Source organism: Ovis canadensis, chromosome 17 (genome assembly GCF_042477335.2).
Source record: "Ovis canadensis isolate MfBH-ARS-UI-01 breed Bighorn chromosome 17, ARS-UI_OviCan_v2, whole genome shotgun sequence".
In the NCBI taxonomy this organism is placed as follows: Eukaryota; Metazoa; Chordata; class Mammalia; order Artiodactyla; family Bovidae; genus Ovis; species Ovis canadensis.
Genome location: NC_091261.1, coordinates 50,597,565 through 50,625,112, shown reverse-complemented (window position 1 = coordinate 50,625,112; position 27,548 = coordinate 50,597,565). Strand labels below are relative to the sequence as shown.

At 40.0% G+C, this 27,548-nt stretch overlaps 1 protein-coding gene across 1 annotated transcript in view; it reads right to left on the bottom strand.

Moving 5' to 3' along the window:
• Positions 1 to 27,548, bottom strand: part of SPMIP2 (sperm microtubule inner protein 2) — a 136,143-nt gene that overhangs the window by 7,543 nt on the left and 101,052 nt on the right. Inside the window, exon 3 of the mRNA XM_070289347.1 lies at positions 1,611 to 1,818. Within this exon, the coding sequence (XP_070145448.1) occupies positions 1,611 to 1,818 (208 nt within the window). The remainder of the gene's footprint in view (positions 1 to 1,610; positions 1,819 to 27,548) is intronic.

Genomic DNA, 27,548 nt, shown 5'->3' with positions numbered 1-27,548 from the left:
TGGTTCAGTAAAAACAAAAGTATGTGTGTGTAGAAAGAAAGCATTAGAACAAATGAAATTACCAACCAGTGTTTCTGGGTGAGGAATGTATCCGTTCACTTTGTACTGTTCTTGCACCTCTTCTGTAAGTTTGAAATCATTCCAAAGTCAGTCTTTCAACAGATTTTTTTTTTAATGCATAAAAGCATCTCAGTTGGATTTAGTAGGATGCATTTGGGATCATTCCATGATCACGCTAGTTCTACACAAAATTAATTCACTGGTAGAAAACAACGAATTAAAGCCTTCTTCACACACACTGCAATAAATCTCACTTGGACCCAGCTCAAAATTCCGACCACATAGGAATGTCAGCAGCCAAATGCTCCCTTCTTCAATTCAGAACATCCCTGGGTCAGGACCTACGGAGGACTTCCTCGGTTCCTCACAGAGTGTTTCAGATGGATATATAATTAATTGTCACACAGACAACTCCTGATGAACAGAGCTCTGCGCCAGAGGCAAAGCAGTATTCTAGGGCAGTGGCAAGGAGCCTCTCTCCTAGGAGAGAACAGGCGTCGCAGTGTATCTGAGCTGGTGTGGTCGTTTTATACCAGGGAAGCTTCTTGTCACGCTCAATATTGAACTGCTGGATGACTACAGAGAGGATTTGCTGTGAGGTTATGCAGAAGGACCTCAGGAAATGGTTGTTCATTTGAATATATGCTTACACACTCTCCACTTGACTCTCACGGTAACTCTACAAAATATTCAGGACAGATAAGAACATCCCCATTTTAGGAATGAAAAAACCCACACTGGGAAATCATGCAACTTGTTCAACATTCAGACAGTAAAGGGGAGAAAACCTTGAATTTGACCTGGGATATCCTTACTCTGTTGATCAGTCTATGGGGTTTTAAGGATTGGTTATAGATTGACCTCATTTAACAGACTGAGAGTTTTCTCAGGTGTTGGAAGCCAAGCATATGGCTATGCTCTTTAGGTTAAACTATAGGGTATATAAGTGGTTCTAAGGACTAAGCCACACACCTCCTGTGTAAAATTGGAATAATACTCACCTATATAGACATCACTGTGGAAATCCAATATGAATTACAAAACATTTTGATAGGTTGAAAAGAATGATAAAATTGATTATTTGTAGTGTTACGATTAAATGAAAAGTAATAAAGAAAGTGAAAGTGTTAGTCACTCAGTCGTGTCTGACTCTTTACGACCCCATGGGCTATAGCCCACCAGGCTCCTCTGTCCAGGAAAGAATACTGGAGCGGGAGGCCATTGCCTTCTCCAGAGGATCTTCTCAAGCCAGAAATTGAACCCAGGTCGCCTGCATTGGCAGGTGGATTCTTTACCATTTGAGCCACCAAGGAAGCCCATTGCTATAAACAGCACTCTCTAAGTCATATGTTAAAATAGCTCAGCCTTTTCCAGGATGACTCAGAAAAGCTAATGATCTGTGAAAGTGAAAAGTGAAAGTTAGTCTCACAGTTGTGGCCAACTCTTTGCGATCCTGTGGACTATAGCCCACCAGGCTCCCCCATCCATGGAATTCTCCAGGCAAGAGTACTGGAGTGGGTTGCCATTTCCCTCTCCATAAGGATCCGTACCTCCTCCTTTTTCGGTAGCTTCGGCAGCTTCGGCGGCTTCGGCGGCTTCGGCGGTCTGGACCCTATGGGCAGGGCTGCCTTGCTCTGTCGGAGGAGGACGGCCCGTTTGGAGTTTCTTTGGCTGGTGTCTTCATAATCCCCCATGTGCCAGGCAATAAAACCACGACTGGAGCTTCCTTCCGTGTCCATAATAGAAGGATTGGGTTGCCTGAAACAGGAACAGATTGGTTGGTCCTCACACTGGAAGGATGTTAGAAATAAGGCTACCAGTTTTCAGATGCTTGAGACTTATCTACTTCTGTTGTGATCGTGGTGATTTCTAGCCACAGAGTTTGAAAAGCTAAGGCCTCCAAGCCCTGAGCTGGCATCCTGAGAAGTTTCAAGACTCTGCCCCTCCACTCCTCCAGGGAACTACCTTCCCAGGTGGACACTTATCTAGGAAGGTTGTTGATCACTTTGCCAGGGTACCATGACTGCTCCTGGCATCCTTCTAAGCCGAACAGGCCAGATTCTGGGAAGCTGGGGGTGAGCCAGGCCTTGAGTTCTCCCACCGGACATGCCAGCTCAGTCTGAGACCTCGGGAACTCAGGGAAATGCCAGCTTGGTGATGGCAGACTCTGGCTTTGGACAATGTGCCACAACAGAGATCCTGGCTTCATTCTCCTTTCCTGATCCAACACCCCTAAACTAGAATATTATCTGAGGACTGCTTTTGCACAGTAAAGGGCCAGGTCTAGGGGCAAAGACAAGAGGTTCATAAGATAAGGACTCGCCATGGGCTTCCCTGGTAGTTCAGATGGTAAAGGACCAGGCTGCCAATTCAGGAGCCCTAGGTTCAATCCCTCATTGGGAAGATGCCCTGGAGAAGGAAACGGCAACCCACTCTGATGCTCTTGTCTGGGGAATTTCAGGGATAGAGGACGCTGGAGGGCTCCAGTCCATGGGGTCGAAGAGTCCAACGTGACTGAGCAACTAACACTCTCATTTGGAAGAAAGTTGGGACTTCTTACCCCCAAACCCCTCCCCACTAGGCGCCCAGGGCCTCTTGGCCACTGCAAAGCTCCCTTCCTAGACCCTGAGTCTTCCAGCTTCCTCAGTTCTTCAGATCAAGGTTCAGGGCTGATCTGTGTGACCCTCACTCCTTGCAAGTCCAACACTAGGGAAGTGACTTGAAGACAACTAAAGACAGGTGGGTTCTAGAACTTGTGGGAGTTGGGGACAGGAGGAGAGGCAGCACTGAGCAGAGCTGAGTGGAGGGGAAGTGGGCAGTTCAGGGCCCAACAGACCCCTCCTTCTTCTCCACAGCCATAGAGACCCTGTCACCCTCTTGCAAGCCTGCCCCCAGACACCCCACTGCTAGTAGGCGGAGGTCCACTCTACAAGTCCAGCACACAAAGGGAAGCGGTCGCTGTTTCTCCTTTTAATGCTCTGCCCTCGGGGCCCCCAGGCCCCTCTCACTGGCTATTTTGTTCGCTCTGAGACCCCTGTGCTCCCAGCCGCCCCCACCTACACCAGCCCAGGGGAGGACTCACCTCCAGACCTCTGGCCGTGTCCCCCACTTTTCCTTCTCCCTGTGACCACCCTCTCCTTCAGAGACAAATGGCAGCTCCTCCTTGACAATACCGCTTCTCTGAAGACTTCCTTCACCCCTTGTTGTTGTTCAGTCACTAAGTTATGTCAGACAGTTTGTGACCCCATGGACTGCAGCATGCCAGGCCTCCCTGTCCGTCACCAACTCCCAGAGCTTGCTCAAACTCATGTTCATTGAGTCAATGAGGCCATTCAACCATCTCATCCTCTGTCATCTCCTTCTCCTCCTACCTTCAACATTTCCTGGGATCAGTGTCTTTTCTAATGAGTCAGCTCCTTGCATCAGGCAGCCAAAGTGTTGGAGCTTCAGCTTCAGCATCAGTCCTTCCAATGAATACTCAGGGTGGATTTCCTTTAGGATTGACTGGTTTGATCTTCTTGCTATCCAAGCGACTCTCAGGAGTCTTCTCCAGCACCACACTTCAAAAGCATCAGTTCTTTGGCCCTCAGCCTTCTTTATGGTCCAACTCTCACATCCATACGTGACTACTGGAAAAACTTTGACAGACCTTTGTTGGCAAAGTGATATCCCTGATTTTTAATATGCTGTCTACGTTTGTTATAGCTTTTCTTTCAAGGAGCAAGTGTCTTTTAATTTTGTGGCTTCAGTCACCATCTGCAGTGACTTTGTAGCCCAAGAAAATAAAACCTGTCACTGTTTCCACTTTTGCCCCATCTATTTGCTGTGAAGCACTGGGACCGGATGCCATGATCTTAGTTTTTTTGTTTGTTTGTTTGTTTTTAACTGTTTTCCTCCTTTGGTAGCACATTGTATTTGACTTATCTGATGGAAGCTGGTAGAATATACTTATTAATAAATTGCCAGTGCAGCAGGTTCTCCTCCTCCCATTTTGGGACTCCTTAAAGAACCCAGAAGTGCCTCCTTCATCACCGCCTCCCAGGCCCATTACCCTCCTGAAGTATGGCTGGCCTGGGGGCTCTGTGATGGAGGAGCAGGGAAGGGATCAGAGCTGAGTTACGTTAAGGCCTGACCCTTCTGTAGCTGCTTCCCTCCCACCAGGGCAGGTGTGCAGGCATGGATCCTGCGCTCTCCTGTGTCTGAGATTTCTTATTCACGACTACAGAGTAATTGCCAAGGACAATTTCAGGAAAGCGTAAAGGGAAAGAGAGCCACTGGTTAGCATGTCTGGAATAGGCATTGTTTACTGTTTCCACGAGCTTGAGTCATGATTCCTAGGAAAACCATTTCATGCAAATGTGCCACATTTCCCTAAAACTAATATGTTACAGAAGGAATGACACAGAAGAGCTTAGAAAAGAAAACTCCCTGCATGTCCTTAGTCTTCATTCAAGTGCTAAAATATTTAATAATCTGTTTTAAATTCAGACAGTCCTATGGCCCTGAATCTCACCTTCCCAGGAACAATAGAAAATTAAAAATTAATTGTAAGTCAAAGACTTTAGAGATCTTATATATACAATTGCCACGTCAACTATGGAAATTTACACACACTATAATGGAACTTACAAATGAGCCACAAAAGTCAAGAGCTGATGAAAGACCAGAAGTTTTGGCTCCTGAAAGTTCTGAAGTATGAATGTCAGGCCATCAGTGATGATTTGATGTTAGTTACAAATGCACAATGGCAGCAAACACTCACACACACACACACACACACACACACACACAGACACTTGCATACACAACTATCCTCAAATAATGCAAATATTCTTAGTGCTACATTCTATTAATTATGTTAAGTAGACCCCTAAGGCTCAGGTCTTTTTCTTTTTAAATAAATTCAAGCTTATAGAAAGCTGGAGGCACACTATAAAGGCTCCTTTTCCTAAGCAATTTGAAAGTACATTATTGACATAATACCCATTATTCCCAACTATCGGGTTGGCCAAAAAGTTCCTTCAGTTTATAAGATGTTATGCAAACTGCGAAAAAGCTTTTTGGCCAACTCAATACTTACATGTGTAATTCCTGCAAACAAAGACATTCTATATAACTTCAATATAATCATCAAAATTAGAGGAAATTAAGCAACAAACTAAGATAAGCAACAAAATAAAAAATAAACAAGTAGGACTACATCAAATTAAAAAGCTTTTGTACTACAAAGGAAACCATCAATGAAGTGAAAACACAACTTATGTAATGGGGAAAAATATTTGCAAACCAGATATCTGATAAAGGGCTAATATCCAAAATACATAAAAAATTCAATAGCAAAATAAAAAATATGCCAATTTTTAAATGGGCACAGGATCTATAAACATTTTCTCCTTTAGAGATACACGAATGGCCAAGACACACATGAGAAGATATTCAACATCACTAATCATTAGGGAAATGCAAATTAAAACTACAGTAAGATATCACCTCCCACCTGTCAAAATGGTCATCATCAAAAAGACAAGAAATAACAAATGTTGGTGAGGATGTAGAGTAAAGGGAACTCTTGAACACTGTTGGCAGGAACGTGAATTGGTGTAGCCACTATGGAAACAAGTATAGAGGATCCTCAAAATAATTAAAAACAGAACTGCCATAAGCTCTGGCAATTCCACTTCTGGAAGTATATCTAAAGGGAACAAAAACACTAAATTGAAAAGATGCTTGCACCCCAATGTTTACAGCAGCATTATTTATAATAGCCAAGGAAACAACCCAAGTGTCTGTCAGTGGATAAAAGGATAAAGATGTTGTGATATACACATATATAATGCATATTCAGTTCAGTTCAGTTCATTCTCTCAGTCGCCTCCAACTCTTTGTGATTGCATGTACTACAGCACACCAGGCCTCTCTGTCCATCACCAACTCCTGGAGATTACTCAGACTCATGTCCATTGAGTCTGTGATGCCATCCAACCATCTCATCTTCTGTCGTCCCCTTCTCCTCCCGCCTTCAGTCTTTCCCAGAGTCAGGATCTTTTCCAACGAGTCAGTTCTTCACGTCAGGTGGCCAAAGTATTGGACTTTCAGCTTCAGTATCAGTCCTTCCAGTGAATATCCATAATAATGCATTTTACTCAGTCATTCAAAAAAACAACAACAACAAGGAAATCCTACCACTTGTGACAAGATGGATGAAGCTTGAGGGTATTATACTAAGTGATATAAGTCAGACAGAGACAAATACTGTATGATCTCACTTGTCTGTGGAATCTCAAAACAGTAAAAAACAAAACTCATCAAATTCAAAGGAAAAAAGAGTTTGGATTTATGGTTACCAGATGCAGGGCACAGGGGAAAGAGAAACTGGATGAATGCGGTCAAAAGGTGTGAACTTTTAGTTGTAAGATACATACTACTAGGGGTGTGATGTACAACATGATGACGACAGTTAACACTGATGTATGAGGAACACAAACTGATCTTAAGCGTTCTCATCACAGGAAAATGGTTTTCTTTTCTTTCCATTGTATCCATATGAAATGGTGGATGTTAACTAAACCTATTGTAGCAATCATTTCACAAAGTGTGTTAACCAAGCCACCGTGCTCTACCCCCTTAAATTTATACAGTAACACATGTCAATTATTTCCCAATATACCTGGTGTGGGGATTCGAGGAAATCAGAAAATTAACATTTGTATTACTGCTACCTAATTCTCAGACACCATTCAGATTTTGCCAATTGTTCCAAAAGGATTCAGGTCAGAATCACACTTTTGTTTTCTTATTTCTTCAGTCCCCTTCAATCTGGAACAATTTCTCAATCTTCTTGCAACTTTCGCTCACCTTTGATCCTTCTGAAGAACAGTGGCAGATGGGTTTATCTGATGTTTCCTCTTGTGCATCTTTTGACAGGACTAACTCAGAATGGCAGTGGTGTGACTTGTCCTGTTACGGGTGAGGTTCTCTTAAGTCCCTGATCAGTGGTATCTGTCAGGCTTCCCTCTTGTAAAATTACTTTTCTTGTTTGTTATGAGTGTTTTATGGGAAAACACTTTGAAATTCTGTAAAAATCTCATCCGTGTCAAACTTTAATTAATCAGTTAACATTAGTATACACTCATGTTTTCCTGTTTTATTCACTAGGTTATCGTCCTGATGCTCATTCTGATGCTCAAATTGCCTAGACTTGACTCTCTGGAGCCCTTTTAATCTGGCTTCTGCTGTCCTTTTCATGCCCCCCAATCATTCTTTGAGCACTTCTTTAATTTTTGTCATAGAGTTGTTCCAGATGTATCTTTCCCTTCCCCACACTCGTGTTATATCCTCTCCTTCAAGAAGTGGATTATGCCAGGGTTGTAGTTCCTTCTAGTGGAAAACGGTACTTAGAAACCACGATCTGGGTGCAAGGCGTTCCCCATACTATTGAGGTGCCACTGCCACACAGCTTTCCTAGACAACATGGCGCTTCAGAAGGCTCACTGTAGTTTTCTCCCTTTCCAAATGTGTGACTCTTTCCTGCTGAGGAGAACCTGGCTCCCATGCTCTTTATGTACGTGCTTATTTGATAAGTCTTCCTGTCTATCACCAGCATCACACTGCTAACACTCCCTTCTCCACCTGTGCCTGCCCGCCTCACCCCATCCGGAACCCAACACGCCACCCTCAGAAAGCCCCCCAACAGGTACCCTTTGCATCCTGCTCTGAACCACCATGGATCCCCAACTTCGCATTCTGGAGTGACAGTTCCTCTGCTAGACTACATCAATAGCTCTAATAACTTGTAGAGGAAAGGAAGAGAAAGGCAGGCAGATATTTTGGATATATTCCCAAATGTCTATAAGAGCACTTGTATATGTCAGACTCTTGAATAAATGAATCTTTTCATCACTACACCTAGATAGATTGATGTACAGTGCAGGAGTCATGTTTTGTATCATTAAAGAAAATGAGACATAATAATTCACATGCCATAAAATCCACATGTCTAAGTAAACAATTCCATTTTTTTATCATATTCAAAAAATTGTGCAACTAACACCACTAACTAATACCAGTTATTTTTATCACCCTAAAGAGAAAAACCTATGCCCATTGGCAGTCACTCCCCATTTCCCCTTCCCTCCAGCTTTTGACAACAACAAGACCAGGAGCTGACTGTGGCTCAGATCATGAACTCCTTATTGCCAAATTCAGACTTAAATTGAAGAAAGTAGGGAAAACCACTAGACCACTTAGGTATGACCTAAATCAAATCCGTTATGATCATACAGTGGAAGTGAGAAATAGATTTAAGGGCTTAGATCTGATAGATAGAGTGCCTGATGAACTATGGACGGAGGTTCGTGACATTGTACAGGAGACAGGGATCAAGACCATCCCCATGACAAAGAAATGCAAAAAAGCAAAATGGCTGTCTGAGGAGGCCTTACAAATGGCTGTGAAAAGAAGAGAGGCAAAAAGCAAAGGAGAAAAGGAAAGATATAAGCATCTGAATGTAGAGTTCCAAAAATAGCAAGAAGAGATAAGAAAGCTTTCCTCAGCGATCAATGCAAAGAAATAGAGGAAAAAAACAGGACGGGAAAGACTAGAGATCTCTTCAAGAAAATTAGAGATACCGAGGGAACATTTCATGAAAAGATGGGCTCGATAAAGGACAGAAATGGTATGGACCTAACAGAAGCAGAAGATATTAAGAAGAGGTGGCAAGAATACACAGAAGAACTGTACATAAAAGACCTTCATGACCAAGATAATCACGATGGTGTGATCACTCCTCTAGGGCCAGACATCCTGGAATGTGAAGTCAAGTGGGCCTTAGAAAGCATCACTACAAACAAAGCTAGTGGAGGTGATGGATTTCCAGTTGAGCAATTTCCAGTCCTGAAAGATGATGCTGTGAAAGTGCTGCACTCAATATGCCAGCAAATTGGGAAAACTCAGCAGTGGCCACAGGACTGGAAAAGGTCAGTTTTCATTCCAATCCCAAAGAAAGGCAATGCTAAAGAGTGTTCGAACTACAACACAGTTGCACTCATCTCACACACTAGTAAAGTCATGCTCACAATTCTCCAAGCCAGGCTTCAGCAATACGTGAACCGTGAACTCCCTGATGTTCAAGCTGGTTTTAGAAAAGGCAGAGACACCAGAGATCAAATTGCCAGCATCTGCTGGATCATGGAAAAAGCAAGAGAGTTCCAGAAAAACATCTATTTCTGCTTTATTGATTATGCCAAAGCCTTTGACTGTGTGGATCACAATAAACTGTGGAAAATTCTGAAAAAGATGAGAATACCAGACCACCTGACCTGCCTCTTGAGAAATCTGTATGCAGGTCAGGAAGCAACAGTTAGAACTGGACATGGAACAACAGACTGGTTCCAAATAGGAAAAGGAGTACATCAAGGCTGTATAATGTCACCCTGCTTATTTAACTTCTATGCAGAGTACATCATGAGAAACACTGGTCTGGAAGAAGCACAAGCTAGAATCAAGAGTGCCGGGAGAAATATCAATAACCTCAGATATGCAGATGACACCACCCTTATAGCAGAAAGTGAAGAGGAACTAAAAAGCCTCTTGCTGAAAGTGAAAGAGCAGAGTGAAAAGGTTGTCTTAAAGCTCAACATTCAGAAAACAAAGATCATGGCATCTGGTCCCATCACTTCATGGAAAATAGATGGGGAAACAGTGGAAACAGTGTCAGACTTTATCTTGGGGGGCTCCAAATCACTGCAGATGGTGACTGCAGCCATGAAATTAAAAGACGCTTACTCCTTGGAAGAAAAGTTATGACCAACCTAGATAGCATATTGAAAAGCAGAGACATTACTTTGCCAACAAAGGTCCGTCTAGTCAAGGCTGTGGTTTTTCCAGTGGTCATGCATAGATGTGAGAGTTGGACTGTGAAGAAGGCTGAGCACCAAAGAACTGATGCTTTTGAACTGTGGTGCTGGAGAGAACTCTTGAGAGTCCCTTGGACTGCAAGGGGATCCAACCAATCCATTCTGAAGGAGACTAGCCCTGGGATTTCTTTGTAAGGAATGATGGTAAAGCTGAAACTCCAGTACTTTGATCACCTCATGTGAAGAGTTGACTCAATGGAAAAGACTCTGATACTGGGAGGGATTGGGGGCAGGAGGAGAAGGGGACAACGGAGGATGAGATGGCTGGATGGCATCACAGACTCAATGGCTGTGAGTCTGAGTGAACTCTGGGAGTTGGTGACGGACAGGGAGGCCTGGCGTGCTGCGATTCATGGGGTCGCAAAGAGTTGGACACGACTGAGCGACTGAACTGAACTAAACTGAATCGACTTCCTATCACTATGTATCTACTTATTTGGAACATCTCATATGGATAGAATTGTATAATTATGTGCCTTTTGGATTTGTCTTCTTTCACTTAACATGTTTCTATAGTTTATCATGTTATAGTATGCATCAATACTTCCTTCTGTTTTATGGCCAAGTAATATTCATTTTGTTTATCTATTCACCAATTATCTATAGATATTTGGGTTGCTTCCACCTTTTTTCCTGTTAAGAATAGTGTTACTATTAAACATTTATGTATGTTTTTGTATGGTTATATATTTTCATTTATCTTTAGTTGATAGCTAGGAGTAGAATTGTGGCATTGTATGGTAATTCTGTGTTTAGCTTTTTGAAAAAATTGCTGTTTTCCAAAATGAATTCACTATGAAACTAATACAACATTGTAAATCAGCTGTTCAGCAATTAAATTTAAAAAACCAAAAACCCAAGATTCAAAAAACAAAGTGGTTTTGCCATTTTACGATGCCACTGGCAGCGTAAGAGGGTTCCAGCTTCTGCACATCCTCATCAACAGTTGCATTTGCCTTTTTTTTCTATTTTCGCCATCCAGTGTAAAGTAGTATCTCATTGTGGTTTTTATTTGTATTTCTCCAATAACTAATTACAGTAAACATTTTTTCATGGGTCTATTGACCACTTGCACATCTTCTTTGGAAAGCTGTCTATTCATCCTTTGCCCATGTTTAATTGGGCTATTTGTCCTTTTACTGTGAGGCTTGTGAGTGTTCTTCGTATATTCTGCATACGACTCCTCATAAGATACATGACTTGAAAATATTTTCTCCCATTTAGTCAGCTGTCTTTTCACTTTCTTGATGGTATCTTTTGAAACATAAAAATTACTTAATTGTCTCATTTGCCTATTGTTTCTTTTGACCCTGTTCTTTGATGTCGTATTTAACAAATCATGGCCTATTCCAAGTCATGAAGACTTATTCAATGTTTTCCTCCATGAGTTTTATAGTTTTAACTCCTACATTTAGATCTACAATCATGTTGAGTTCATTTTTACATATGGTGTAAAGCTGAGGTCCAACTTCAATTTTTTGCATGTGAATATCCCCACACCAATTTTTGGAAAAAGTTATTTTTCCATATGGAATTGTCTCAGCACCCTTACTAAAATCAAATGACTGTAAATGTAAGGGTTTATTTCTGGACTCTCGATTGATCTACATGTCTCTCTTTTTGTCTGTACCACACTGTTTTGATTACTATAGCTTTGTAGTGAGTTCTGAAATAGAAAAACGTGAGTCCTCCAACTTTACTCTTTATCAAGATTGTTTTGGCTATTTTCAGTCTCTTGCCTTCCATTTAGATTTTAGAATCAGTTTGTTAATTGTGCAGAGAAAGCTGATATCTCGAGAGAGATTGTATGAATCTATAGATCTATTTCAAGGATATTGCTATCTTAAAAGTGTTAAGTCTTCCAGTCCATAGACATTGAGACTCTCCACTTATTTGGTCTTTTCCTTCTTTCAGTGATGTTTTGTAGTTTTCAGTTTATAAGTCTTATGCATCTTTTATTAAATTATTCCTAAATATTTTATTATTTTGATGCTATTGTGAATGCAATTGTTCTTAATTTCATTTTAGATTATTCATTGCTAGTATATAAAAATACAATTGATTTTTGTACATTGACATTTTATCCTATAATTTTACTGAACTCATTTTTTAGTTCTAATAGATTTTAGGGCTTCCCTGGAGGCTCGGAAAGTAGATAATCTGCCTGCAATGCAGGAGACCTGGGTTTGATCCCTGTGACAGGAAGATCCCCTGGAGAAGGAAATGGCAACCCACTCCAATATTCTTACCTGGGGAATTCCGTGGACAGGGAAGCTAGTGGGCTACAGTCCAAGTGGTCACAAAAAGTTGGACATAACTGAATGACTAACACTGAATAGATTTTATGCAGATTCCTTAGAATTGTCCATATGTGGGTATGTAATCTACATAATCACTTCTAATCTAGATGTTTTTAATTCCTTTTCCTTACCTAAGTGTCCTGGCTAGAATCTCTCCTATAATGTTGAATAGACATAATGTGAGCAGATATCTTAGTCTTCTTCCTCATCATAAAGAAAAAGCATCTAGCCTTTCGCTATTAAAAATGTTAGTGGTGGGGTTTTTGTAGATGACCTTTGTCAAATTAAGACTATTCACTTCTATTCTTAATTTGTTGAGTGTTTTCATCATGAAATAGTGTTGGATTTTTAGTCACATGCCTTTCTGCTTCTATTGAGATGATCATGTAGTTTTCACCCCTTGTTCTATAGATATAGTGTATTACACTGATTGATTTTCATATGTTGAGCCAATCTTGCATTCCTGGGACAAATGCCAGTTAGTCATAATGTATAAACCTTTGTATATGTTGCTGGATATAATTTTTGTTTGCTGGTATTCTGTTAAGAATTTTTGCATCTCTATTCATAACAGAGTCTCGTCTCTAGTTTGCCTCATTTACTGTCAGGGTAACGAATAAATAAGGAAACATCCCTCCTCTTCTATTTGGAAGAATTTTTGAAAGATTGATATTAATTCTTCTATAACTGTTTTCTAGAATTCACCAGCGTAGCTATGTAGACTCAGTCTCTTTCTTGTGGGAAGTTTTTTTTTTTTTAAATTATAATTCAATATCTTTACTTGTTATATAATTATTCAGATTTTTTATTTGTTTGTCAGTGTTAGTAATTTGTGTGTTTCTGGGATTTGTCCATTTTATCTCACTTACCTAATTTGTTAGCTTACCATTATTTATAGTAATCCTTTTTATTTCTGTAAGATTAGCAGTCATGTCTCTGATTTTGGCAATTTGAATCTTGTATTTCCTTTTTTAAAATTTAACTATGGTTGGTTTACAATATTGTGTTAGCTTCGGTAGTACAGATTCGTTCTCATTATAATTATTACAAGATATTGGATACAGTGCCCTGTGCTACACAGTAAATCCTTGTTGCTTATCTATTTTATATGTAGTGATGTGTATCTGTTAATCCATACTTCTAATTTATCCCTCCTCCTCCCCTTCCTTTTTTGGTATCCATAAGTTTATTTTCTTTATCTGTGAGTCTGTTTCTGTTTTGTAATATACGTGATATCATCTAGTTGTCCTTCTCTGTCTGATTTACTTCATTTATAGTATGAATCTTGTATTTTTAGTCTCACTAAATATTTGCCAACTGTGTTATATGTTCAGAGAACCAATTTTTATTTTACTGATCTTATCTATTATTTTTCTATTTTCAATTTCATTTATTTCTGCCCTGTATATTATTTTTTTTCCTTCTACTTGCTTTAAATTTAGTTTGCATTTCATTTTCTAGAGTTTTGAAATTTAAGATTTGATTTTTCAGATTTTTCTTCTTTAAATATAGTTCTTTACAACTGTAAGTTTCCCCCTGGGCACTGCTCTATCTGTATCCCATACGTTTTCAAATGTCGTGTATTTGTTTTCATTCATCTCAAAGCGTTTTCAAACTTCTTTGTGATTTTTTTCTGACTTGCAGGTTAAGTTTGTGTTTAATGTCTACATACAAGTGAATTTCTTAAATTTCCCTTTTTATTGATTTAAAATTTAGTTCCATTATTGTCAAAATGCATCTTTTGTATGATTTCACTCCTTTTAAATTATTGAGGCACATTTTATGGTGCAGCATGTTATATCCTAGAGAAAGTTGATGTGCTCTTGAAAACAATGTGTTTTCTGTTGTCACGAGATGGCATATTCTGTAGATTTCTGTTAAGTCTAGTGTTTTTCAAATCTGATTCCTTGTTGCTCTTTTGTCTAGTTGTTCTATCCATTGTAGGTAATGACATGCCGAATTCTCCAGCTGTTATTGTTGAACTGCCTACTTTTCCCTTTAATTCTGTCCATTTTCCCTCTTTTTTTTCTTTTTTTGGCTCTGTTGTAGATGCATATTTGTTTATAGTTTTTATGTCATGGAAGACATTAAGACCCTTTCATCGTTATAAAACGTCCTTCTTTGTCTCTTGTAACAATTTTTGTCTTAAAGTCTACATTGTCTAATATTAGAATAGCAATTCCAACTCTCTTTGTTTACTATTTGCATGATGTACCTTTTTCCATTTTTTAAACTTTTAATTTATATGCATTTTTGCATCTAAAGTGCTTCTTTTTATACTTGGATATATAGTATATATTTGGATCATTTGTTTGCCAATCTCTACCTTTTGATTGGAGTAGTTAGCCCATTTACACTCACTGTAATTATCGATAAAGTAGGATTTCTATGTTATTTTGTTGTTTGCTATATGCCTAATGTGTTTCTCTCTTTCTCCATTACTGCCTTCTTTTGAGATGAATGCATATTTTCTAGTATGCTATTTTAATTCCCTTGTTATGCCTTTATTGTATGTTTCTGAAGGCTTTTTTTTTTTAAGTGGTTGGCATGGGGATTTAATATCTTAATTTAAAATAACCTAGTTTCAATTAATTCCAACCTAATTTCAATCGTATACAAGAACTTTGTTTCAACATAGCTCTGTGCTCTTCCTCCTTGTTTGTACTATTATCATAAAATTTGTATCTTTCTAAATTATAAGCCCATCAACAAAATTGTATAATTATTGTTCTATGCAGCTATCTTTTAAATCATATAGAAAAAAAGTTAAAAGGCAAAATGAACTAATGCTGACTTTTAAATTTACCTATGTAGTTAATCTTTACCATTGCTTGTTAATTCTTTTATGGATTACAGTTGCTGTTTATTGTCTTCATTTCAACCTAAAGGACTCTCTTTAGCATTTGGTGTAGGGCAGATCTGCTAGTGACAAAAATCTCTCAGTTTTTGTTTGTCAGGAGTGCCTTAATTTCTCCTTCATTTTTGAAGGATAGCTTTTCTGAGTATAGAATTTTTGGCAAACTTTTGTTTTCTTTCAGCACATTGAATATGTCATTCCACTGCCTTCTGGCTCCCATTATTTATGCTGAGAATTTAACTGTTAATCTCGAAGATCTGTGTATACAATGTCTCATTTTTCTCCTGCTACTTTCAAGATTATCTCTTTGTCTTTGCCTCGTCTCTGTGTTTATATTACTTGAAGTTTGTTGAGCTTCTTAAATATGTCAATTATTATTTTTTATCAAATTTGGGAAGCTTCTGGCCATTAATTTCTTCAAATACTCTTTCTGCCCCTTCCTTTCTTTCTCCTATCCTTCTGGGATTCTCATTATGCTATGTTGATACAGTCTCAGAACTCTCTTCCTTGTTCATTTTTTTAAATTCTTTTTTCCTTTCTTTCCCTCAGATCATAGAAACTCGGTTGACCTATATTTAAGTTTATCAATTCTTTTCTGACAGCTCAGATCTGCTATTAAGCTCCCATAAGAAATTTTTAAATTTTAGTTATTGTACTTTTCAGTTCCAGAATTTCTAATTTTTATATGTACAGTTTCTATCTCTTTATTGATTTTCTCTCATTGGCAAGACCTTGTTCTCATGATTTCCTTTAAATTTTTGCACATGGTTTCTGTGAGGGTAGGGTCCAAGTTCAGTCCAACACTTCCTTTGTGTTCCCAAGAAATTCCTTGTGCTCAGTACAGGATATGCTGGCAAGCTCACAAGTCATACTGGATGCAAAGAGTTCAGAGCACAGTCAGTACTACCTCTTCCCTTAATCTTGAGCATGTGAAACTTTCTCAGAACTGCTTGGCTATGCGTGTGTCAGGTACATCCCCACTTGTGTGTATTTCAGACTCTAGGGAGTAAGAGTTGGTGTCCTTCTTCTATGGCACAAAGTGGGGCAAATGCAGCCCCGTGGCTATGGCAGCTGCTGAGTGGACCCACTAGCTATGGAGGGCTGTTATAATGCAAGGGGATGAATATTTGTATACTGGCTCCTCTTGAGGTAGGTAAACAAGGTACGATTTGAGCCTGGATGCTGTTGTCTGCTCTTGTGAGCTGTGCTAAGTCACTTCAGTCTTGTCTGACTTTTTGGGAACCTATGGACCATAGCCTGCCAGACTCCTCCATCCATTGGATTCTCTAGGCAAGAATACTAGAGTGGGTTGCCATTTCCTCCTTCAGGGGATCTTCCCAACCCAGGAATCGAACCTGCATCTCTATGTCTCCTGCACTGACAAGCAAGTTCTTTACCACTAGCACCACCTGGGAAGCCCTGTCTGTTCTTAGTGACCTTGAGTCATGCACTGGTCTCTTCCCTGGTTAGCACTTACCTGTGTGTTAACCTCAGTCACACTCATGTTCTATTCCATCCTCTGCCACACCTAACCCACCTACTGAAACACTTTCCCTTAGTATTTTGAACATATTTGTAATGCTTGACTTAATTACACTTATATCTGTGCTTCCTTGAACACAATTTCTACTGACTGCTTCCCCCGCAACCCCGAGTTTTAGCCATAGTTTCCTGTTCCTTGTTTGTCTCATTATCCTCTGTTGAAATTTGCCATTTGAAATAGTGCAGTGTACTAATTCTGGAAATGAGATTTCCTCCCTTTCTCCGGGGCTTGCTGTTGCTGCTCGGTTGCTCATTTGCTCTGTTTGTTTTTGGTGGTAGTGCTGGTGACATTGCTGTTCTTTAGTGACTGCTAGACTACTTTTTAGAGCTGCTGTGTGTGCCTCCTGGATTTTCTGCTTGGTTAGCTTAGTGGTCAGCTAAACATTAGAAAGAAATTTTCTTCAGTGCCTCAAATCAGTGTGTCCTTTATATGTGTGTAAGCATATCTTCAATGCCTTAATGGCCGTTTACAACTCTGCCCTAGTCTTCATTTTCTGCCTTCATGGAGCTTCAAAGTCAGCCAAAGGTGAGAAATTGGGACATACTGGGGGTCTTTCCTGGGTGTGTGCATCGCCTTCTAGATTTCTAGGAATATGTTACAGCTTTTTGAAATCCCCTAGCGACATCTCATTTCCCAGCTTTTCCCTTAAAGATTTTTGATTAGCTTCTTGTTTGCCCCAATTGGTGTTGCCCTCCTCCCCGCCTCAGGCAGCTGTGACACTAAATGATTATTGCCTTGGATGAGTGCCTGTGAGTGCCTGTGAGATAGAGCTGTTCACACAGAGTCAGGCCAAATAATGACAAGTCCTGAGAATGGAGTATTTCCAGGGAATTTTAAGACAGATCATAAAACAAAACAAAAAGACAGTCTACTGAATGGGAGAAAATATTTGCAAGTGATATGACCAATAAGAGATTAATAGCCAACATAGATAAATAGCTCATACAACTCAGCACTGTCAAAAAAAACCAAAGAACCAGATTTAAAAGTGGGCAGAAGACCTGAATAGGCATTTTTTCCTAAAGAAGAAACACTGATGGCCAAAAGGCACATGAAAAGATGCTCAATGTTCCTAATCCTCAGGAATATGCAAATCAAAACCACAGTGAGATATCACCTCATACCTGTCAGAATGGCCATCATTAAAATGAACAGAAATAACAAATACTGGAGAGGACATGGAGAAAAGGGAAGCTGGTACACTGTTGGTAGGAATTTAAACTGGTCAAGCTACTGTGGAAAACAGTATGGAGATTTCTCAAAAAACTAAAAATAAAACTACCGCATGACTCAGAAATTCCATTTCTGGGTATATATCTGAAAAAAAAAACAGATTAAAAAACATACACACACCCCAATGTTCATTGCAGTATTGTTTACAACTGCCAAGATACAGAAGCAACCTAAATGTCCACTGACAGATGAAGAGATAAAGTGGTGTATATGTTTATATATACATATACACAATGAAATATTACTCATCTACTAAAAAGGAACAAAATTTTGCCATTTGCACCAACATGGCTGGCCTTGGAGGGCCTTATGTTAAGTGAAATAAGTCAGACAGAAAGACAGATACTGTCGATATCATGTATATGTGGAATCTAAAAAATATGATGACCGTGAGTATCACAAAAGAAGCAGATTTACAGATATATAGAACAAACACGTGGTTAGCAGCAGTGGGGGGCAATATAGAGGCAAGGGAGTGGGAGGTACAAACTACAGGCCATAAGATAGGCTCAAGGATATATTGTACAATATAAGGAATACAGCCAATATTTTGTAATAACTGTAAGTGGAAAGTAACCTTTAAAAATTGTATAAAAATTTAAACATTAAAAAAATAAAGAGCTGGAGTTGGGATTTGAACCAGCCAGTTTCCAAAAAAAAAAAAAATGTTGTATATAACATTTTTCTGAGTAGGAGACTTTTCAAGGAGCTCCAAACTTTTGTTTCCCTTCCAGTGACTGGTTGTCTGATAGTTTTCACAGGGTTGTGAGGCTATTGGTTTTCTCAAGGATACCTTGAAGCTGGAAAGAGAGAATAGTAATAGAGCAATCAATTAAAATTTAAAATGCCACAACAATCATGTTTCTTTCTAAGATTTAACCATTTTTCTTAAATATATGTTCCATGAGCTATTTGTTTATTCTTTTCCAATGTTTTTAAAAAGGCGATTTTGATGATTTTTTGCCACCACTTTTCTTTCATGGAGGAAATATATTTTTGGAGGTCTTTACTGCACCATTCCTGAAGTGCTTTCCAAACTGAATTATTTTAAAATGAAATGGAGGCTCACTATTTAAGGAAAAATTGTCTGTGCCTTCTGTTTCCACTTCTTCATTTGCCCCTGCTCCAAATACTGCAGTCTGTTTTGTGTTTCTGCTATTTCTTCATGATGGTTCTGACCCCAGTTGACAGCAGCCTCCTGTGTATCTGCTATCTTCCCAGAAGCATTTGCGATTGTTGACACTGTCCTCCCTCCTGACTTCCTACCGGGCTTTCAAAGCTCTTCTCTTTATGCCTCTCCTCTTCTCATATTACTTCATCTATCTTTCTTCTGGAAAAATCTTTCATTCTTTTTGCTCCTTTATCACTGGTATTCAGCAGGATTCCATTCTGGTTCTCATCTTCCCGGTACATGGCCACCAAGCTCCAAACTAGGAAATTGCCTTTATATCTGATGAGCCAACCAATACCAATATACTGATGTGTCCATTATTTACCTTCAGCTCTAAAAGTCTAAGTACACAGATGTGAGAGCTAGACCATAAAGAACGCTGAGCACCAAAGAATTATGACAAAAAGCTTCTAAATTAGAGTAAATTACATTTAAAAATTTTCACAATAGCATTTCTTTAATATTTAGTAGGAGTAAAAACATCGAGGAAATGCATATTTTAATGGTAAAGAATAAAAGTGCTGGATCTATACTTCTAAAGGAAACCATGCAGCCTGCTTACGGTGTGCATGAAGACTGAGGATGGAAACTGAAAGTGAGGCTGGGATTGTAGAAAGGGATGTAGAAAAGAGAAGTGACTGGAGGGTGATAAAAAATTTTGCTGGCTTCATTTTTTTGCCTATGCTATACAAAAAAAATTATTCACGACCGAGATAATCATGATGGTGTGATCACTCACCTAGAGCGAGACATCCTGGAATGTGAAGTCAAGTGGGCCTTAGGAAGCCTCACTACAAACAAAGCTAGTGGAGGCGATGGAATTCCAGTTGAGCTATTTCCAATCCTAAAAGATGATGCTGTGAAAGTGAGGCACTAAATATGCCAGCAAATTTGGAAAACTCAGCAATGGCCATAGCACTGGAAAAGGTCAGTTTTCATTCCAACCTCAAAGATAGGCAATGACAAAGAATGTTCAAACTACAACACAATTGCTCTCATCTCCCACGCTAGCTAAGAAATGCTCAAAATTCTCCAAGCCAGGCTTCAACAGTATGTGAACCATGAACTTCCAGATGTTCAAGCTGGATTTAGAAAAGGCAGAGGAACCAGAGATCAAATTGCCAACATCTGTTGGATAATCGAAAAGGCAAGAAATTTCCAGAAAAACATCTATTTCTGCTTTATTGACTATGCCAAAGCCTTTGACTGTGTGAATCACAATAAACTGGAAAATTCTGAAAGAGATGGGAATACCAGACCACCTGACCTGCCTCCTGAGTTATCTGTATGCAGGTCAGGAAGCAACAGTTAGAACTGGACATGGAACAACAGACTGGTTCCAAATCAGGAAAGGAGTACATCAAGGCTGTATATTGTCATCCTGCTTATTTAACTTATACACAGAGTACATCCTGAGAAATTATGAACTGGAAGAAACACAAGCTGGAATCAAGTTTGCCAGGAAAAATGTCAATAACCTCAGATATGCAGATGACACCATCCTTATGGCAGAAATTGAAGAAGAACTAAATAGCCTCTTGATGAAAGTGAAAGAGGAGAGTGAAAAACTTGGCTTAAAACTCAACATTCAGAAAATTAAGATCATGGCATCTGGTCCCATCACCTCATGGCAAAGAGATGGGGAAACAGTGGAAACAGTGACAGACTTTATTTTCTTGGGCTCCAAAATCACTGCAGATGGTGACTACAACCATGCAATTAAAAGATATTGCTTCCTGGAAGAAAAGTTATGACCAACCTACACAGCATATTTAAAAGAAGAGGTATTACTTTGCCAACAAAAGTCCGTCTAATCAAAGCTACGGTTTTTCCAGTAATCATGTATGGATGTGAGAACTGGACTGTAAAGAAAGCTGAGTGCTGAAGAATTGATGCTTTTGAACTGTGGTGTTGGAGAAAACTCTTGAGAGTCCCTTGGACTGCAAGGAGATCCAACCAATCAATCCTAAAGGAAATCGGTCCTGAATATTCACTGGAAGGACTAAGGCTGAAGCTGAAACTCCAATACTTTGGACACCTGATGCGAAGAACTGACTCATTTGAAAAAACTCTGATACAGGGAAAGATTGAAGGCAGGAGGAGAAGGGGATGACAGAGGATGAGATGGCTGGATGGCATCATTGACTCAATGGACATGAGTTTGAGTAAGCTCTGGAAGTTGGTGATGAACAGAGAGGCCTGGCGTGCTGCAGTCCATGGGTCACAAAGAGTCGAATAAGACTGAGAGACTGCACTGAACTGAACTGATTATTTTGCCTAGGACTGATCATAGTCAGTAATGTACCCACGGCTATCCGCCATATGACAGCAAAGTTTTACTGAGCACCAACCTATCTTCAATGCAAGAAAAATACCTAGGTTGACTTCAAATCAAGAAAAATAGGGAAAAGTTTCTCAGTTTTCTGCGTGAGTCAAAGAGCAGATAAGGCTACCATCCATCTCATAAGGGTAGCAGGATATAGTCACAGGCTGTTGTGACTCAGCCCATGAACCACAGTGGGTATCTTTCCCTTTTAGATGAAAGGAATTTATTAAATCTTTCATTGATCTGCCCATCTTCCCTGACCAAACTATTAACATAACAAAGGAGTGAAGATAAACCTAGGAATGTCTTTCTGGGTCATTATCATACTCCATCTCCCAAAGTCATATTTCTCAATGTAAATTTGAATAAGAGACAAGAATAAAAGTTAATGTTTTAATTTCAAAAAATAAATAAATAAAAGTCTAAGTACAAATTTCCAACTTCTCACTTTACATGGTCCAGGAATCTCATTATAATAATGATAATTTATCCATGTATTGAGACATATGAGTTTCCAGGCACTGTGCTAGTTGTTTGATATGTATTACTTCTCTCTCATCTTTGTTATACCCCAGTGATAAATATCATTTCTTGCCTTTTACATCTGAGGTTAGACTAAGTATTTATCCAAGATCAAACAGTTAAAAAACAGTAAAGCTGGGATTTTAACTCAGAGTTTTCCGATTCTAAACTTACAGAATTACTTCATCTGTAAAATGGGCATAATGTTATAATACCTACTCTTTGTAAGGACAAAGTGAGTTAATACTTACAAAAATTCAATAGTAAGAATTCAATAAAATGTTGGCCTTTGATATTATTATTATAGGATGCTGCCTCTCAATTCATCTTCGCATCTCTCTGTTTTCTCTCTTCCCCCAAATACCCTCTCCTTCCTGCATTCCCTTTTTCAGTCAGTGACACAATCATACCCACAGACACCCAAATAAAGTGCATCTGAATTGCCTAGGACTTTCACATCGCCCCCATCCACCCACATTTACTTGGTTGCCAAGCCTCACAGAGTTTTGCTAAACTGTCTCACCATCCTCATATCTCACTCAGGCTCCCATCATTGTGATTATTCCCAGTTTACTTAACCTGTCTTTCTTCCTTTGGCTCTCTCCTCTGCTCCACCCACTCAGCAAACAGTTTTCTTACAGCTATTACATATCTGTATTCTTTCTAACACAGAGGCCTAATTATATCACTTCCTTACTTAAAAATTTAAAACAACACATTGTTTGCACAAAATCTTTCATCTGGAATTCGAAATACTGCACCAATGGCCCCTGTATTGCAACCCCAGTTTCACCTCCCACCTCACACCAAACCAATGCCCTGTGCTCTAGCCACATGAGATAAGCTCTCATCCCTGGACACACCAGGAAGGTTCACCCCTCCCGGCCTTTGTTTATGTAATTCCTTCTGGCTGGAATTCCTTTCCTGGCTCCACATCCATGCTCTCCTGTTGGTTACGCATGTGTGTGTGCTAAATCAGTTCAGTTATGTTCGACTCTTTGAGGTCCCATGGACTGTAGCCCGCCAAGCTTCTAAGTCTATGGGATTATCACGGCAAGTTTCCATTCCCTCCTCCAGGGGATCATCCAACCCAGGGATTGAACCTGCATCTCCTGGGACTCCTCCATTGCAGTCAGATTCTTTACGGCTGTGTCATCAGGGAAGCCTATTGATTCCCCACCCAGCCTTAAAAAAACATGCAGCTCTGCTACTTCTTCTATGGAGCATTCCTGATTGGCTATCTGACCTTCAACACTGTTCATGCCTATTTGACTTCCTGAAGGGAAGGAACCCTGTCCCACTTTTTGTATCTTCAGCACCTAGCTGAGTTCCTGGCATAGAATACATTTCCAGTGCAGTTTGCTTGCAGCTATCAAGGTAGAAAGGCCAAATGGCTGTCTGAGGAGGCCTTCCAAATAGTTGATAAAAGAAGAGAAGTGAAAAAAAAAAAAAAAAAGAAGAGAAGTGAAAGGCAAAGGAGAAAAGGAAAGATAGATCCATTGCAATTCAGAGTTCCAAAGAATAGCAAACAGAGATTAAAAAAAAAAAAAAACAAAAACTTCCGAAGTGATCAGTGCAAAGAAATAGAGGAAAACAATAAAATGGGAAAGACTAGAGATCTCTTCAAGAAAATTAGAGATAGCAAGGGAATATTTCATGCAAAGATGGGCTCAATAAAGGACAGAAATGGTATGGACCTAACAGAGAAGAAAATATTAAGAAGAGGTGGCAAGAATACACAGAACTATACAAAAAAGATCTTCATGACCCAGATAATCACGATGGTGTGATCAGTCAGCTAGAGCCAGACATCCTGGAATGTGAAGTCAAGTGGGCCTTAGGAAGCATCACTACCAACAAAGCTAATGGAAGTGATGGAATTCCAGTTGAGCTATTTCAAATCTTAAAAGATGATGCTGTGAAAGTGCGGCACTCAATATGCCAGCAAATTGGGAAAACTCAGCAGTGGCCATAGGACTGGAAAAGGTCAGTTTTCATTCCAATCCCAAAGAATGGCAATGCCAAAGAATGCTCAAACTACTACACAATTGTACTCACCTCACGCACTAGTAAAGTAATGCTCAAAACTCTCTAAACGAGGCTTCAGCAGTACATGAACTGTGAACTTCCAGATGTTCAAGCTCGATTTTAAAAAGGCAGAGGAACCAGATATCAAATTGCCAACATCTGTTGGATCATTGAAAAAGCAAGAGAGTTCCAGAAAAACATCTACTTCTGCTTTATTGACTATGCCAAAGCCTGTTTAACTGTGTAGATCACCACAAACTGTGGAAAATTCTTCAAGAGATGGGAATACCAGACCACCTGACCTGCTTCCTAAGAAACCTGTATGCAGGTCAGGAAGCAACAGTTAGTACTGGACATGGAACAACAGACTGGTTCCAAATGGGAAAAGGAGTACGTCAAGCGCAGGATACAGCATGCTTGGGGCTGGTGCATGGGGATGACCCAGAGAGATGTTATGGGGAGGGAGGTGGGAGGGGGGTTCATGTTTGGGAATGCATGTAAGAATTAAAGATTTTAAAATTAAAAAAATAAAAAAATAAAAAATAAAAAAATAAAGGAGTACGTCAAGGCTGTATATTGTCACCCTGCTTATTTAACTTCTATGCAGAGTACATCATGAGAAACGCTGGTCTGAAAGAAGCACAAGCTGGAATCAAGATTTCTGAGAGAAGTATCAATAACCTGAGATATCCAGATGACATATGCATATCAGATCTGCCTTATGGCAGAAAGTGAAGACCTAAAGAGCCTCTTAATGAAAGTGTAAGAGGAGATTGAAAAACCTGGCTTAAATCTCAACATTCAAAGAATGAAGATCATGGCCTCTGGTCCCATCACTTCATGGGAAATAGATGGGGAAACAGTGGAATCTGTGGCAGACTTCTTTTCTTGGGCTCCAATATCACTGTAGATGGTGACTGCAGCCATGAAATTAAAAGACAATTGCTCCCTGGAAGAAAAGCTATGACCCACCTAGACAGCATATTAAAAAGCAGAGACATTACTTTGCCAACAAAGGTCTTTCTAGTCAAAGTTACGGTTTTTCTGGTAGTCACATACGGATGTGAGAGTTGGACTATAAAGAAAGCTGAGTGTTGAAGAATTGATGCTTTTGAACTGTGGTGTTGGAGAACACTCTTGAGAGTCCCTTGGACTGCAAAGAGATCCAACCAGTCCATCCTAAAGGAAATCAGTCCTGAATATTCATTGGAAGGACTGATGCTGAAGCTGAAGCTCCAATACTTTGGCCACCTGATACAAAGAACTGACTCATTGGAAAATACCCTGATGCTGGGAAAGATTGAAGGCAGGAGGAGAAGGGGATGACAGAGGATATGATGGTTGGATGGCATCACCAACTCAATGGATATGCGTTTGAGCAAGCTGGTATGACCGACTCAATGGACGTGAGTTTGAGCAAGCTCTGGCAGTTGGTGATGGACAGGGAAGCCTGGCGTGTTGCAGTCCATGGGGGTTGCAGAGAGTCAGACATGACTGAGCAACTGACCTGAACTGAGCTGATCAAGGTACCAAAAGATGTTCTGTCACCACCTCCAGCCAGGAAGCCTGTGACCACATGGGATGGAGGTGGGATTCAAGTTCACATGCTCTTGTGTTATTTGACTTTTTAAAAACTGTGAGTATCTATTTTTTTTTTTTAGAATAAAAGATGTCTACGTTCTCCTTAAAAACTGTTGGTTATATGAGGAATGATCAAAATTTTCCTAGCAGGCTGGAAAGCAGAGAAATGGGGCAAGAAGATAAAATAGAGTCCAGCACTGGGTTAAAAAATGACTGCCTAGGACTTGCTTATATAACTGTCTAGAACCAATGGGACAAACTGAACTTTCATTTGGACACTTGTGCCAGAATAAACACTCTGGGTGGCTGAAGAGGGGCCCTGTGAGGGCGGTGCTCTGCTTAGGCTCCTGGGTTCCCGCCCTTTTGTCTGAGCTGGGCCCACCGGAGACTCCCAGGCAGTCACTTTGATTCATGGTCCAACAATTCAATGAACTCTCAGTCTGTTCGCCAAATAACCAGCTTGAATTAATATGTTGACTTAAATTGATCAAAGCAGCTGGCTCTTCTGGAGACTGACCACTGGGCATCAGTCTTGTCCAGGAGCACAGCTTTTTCTACTGTTTGGACATCTTCTGTGTTCCCTCTGGTTGAATAAAAATAGTTCTAATAAGTGGTAAAATGATGATCTTTTCCATTCCAAAGTTAAGGAAATAAATGGCTGTTTAAGTCCTGGTGAGTCAGTCTGGTTGCCTCATATATACCCGGGAGACAGTTATTCACTTGAATTTTAATAGAGAAAGATGTGGAACTTCCCTGTTGGGCTTAGCATTTTCCTTGTAGCACCGTAAAGTGATGTAGCTCTGTGCATTTCTAGCCCATGTAGAGGCCTGAACCATATATGTGCAGTGGCTTAAAAGCACATTTGTTTGCCCAGCAAGCTAGTTTGCTTAATTGTGTGCTTTCTTGCAGGGTCATTGATTTCTGCACCTTTCCATTTCTGGAAGTACTCAAAAGCCATTGGTGGCACATGGAAATTTTTGAGCAACATTTAGAAACCATTCGGCAGGATCTCTTCTTTCTTGGAGAACAGCCCTTCTATAGGACATGTGCAGGAAAACAAGACCCCAGTGTTTTAAAGATCTTGGATGGCCCTGATGGCTCAGATGGTAAAGAATCTGCCTGCAATGGGGAAGATCTGGGTTTGATCCCTGGGTGGGGAAGATCCCCTGGAGAAGCAAATGGCAACTCACTCCAGTATCCTTGCCTGGAGAATCCCATGGACAGAGGAGTCTGGTGGGCTACAGTCCATGGGATCGCAACGAGTCAGACACGACTGAACAACTAAGCAAAGCACAGCACAAAGTCAGAATCTGCCAAGGAATTACAATTAGGGCTTTAAAGATGTTTAAAATTGTGTTTTTCTCTTCTAAACTGGCCTTGTGCATTGATGGAGACAGTGTTGCTCCCAACCAAGGGGGCCACATATGCCGTATGACTTTGGAGACAGACAACAACGTCCTGCAGAGCCTACAGCTGGGAGAGGTCATATAGAGCAGAAATCCCCTGACTCTTGCCAAGAGAACTTATCTTGAAGGGGTGATACCACGGAGGCAGACCTGGGAGATTGGGGCTGCAGCTCAGTGTTAGCCGTGTCGTCAGTTAGCCGGCAGAACTGATTTCTTACCCATTGACCTTCCTTGTCTCTCTGCCCTATGGAATCATACATAAAGTCCAATAGAATCACACATGAAGTCCTAGAGAATCATATGTGAGGCCCTAGAGAATCATACTTGAGGATGTTGTGTCTTGCTTTCAGAAAAAGCCATCTTAATCCTCTGGGGTAACACTTAGTTGAACTGGATCAACAGCTGTCATGGAGATGATTGAAAAACATGAAATTATCTTGATGTTTCATATTTGGACAAACAAAGAGAGTGCACGGCTAAATTTAGCAATTCTTAATAGAGAAAATTTTTAATGCAAATGGAATTTATCCTAGGTTGGTTGTTGCCCAGGAGATTCTTGTTGAGTGGAAAGAGAGACTCATTTAAAAAGCAAATTCTTAGTAATTCA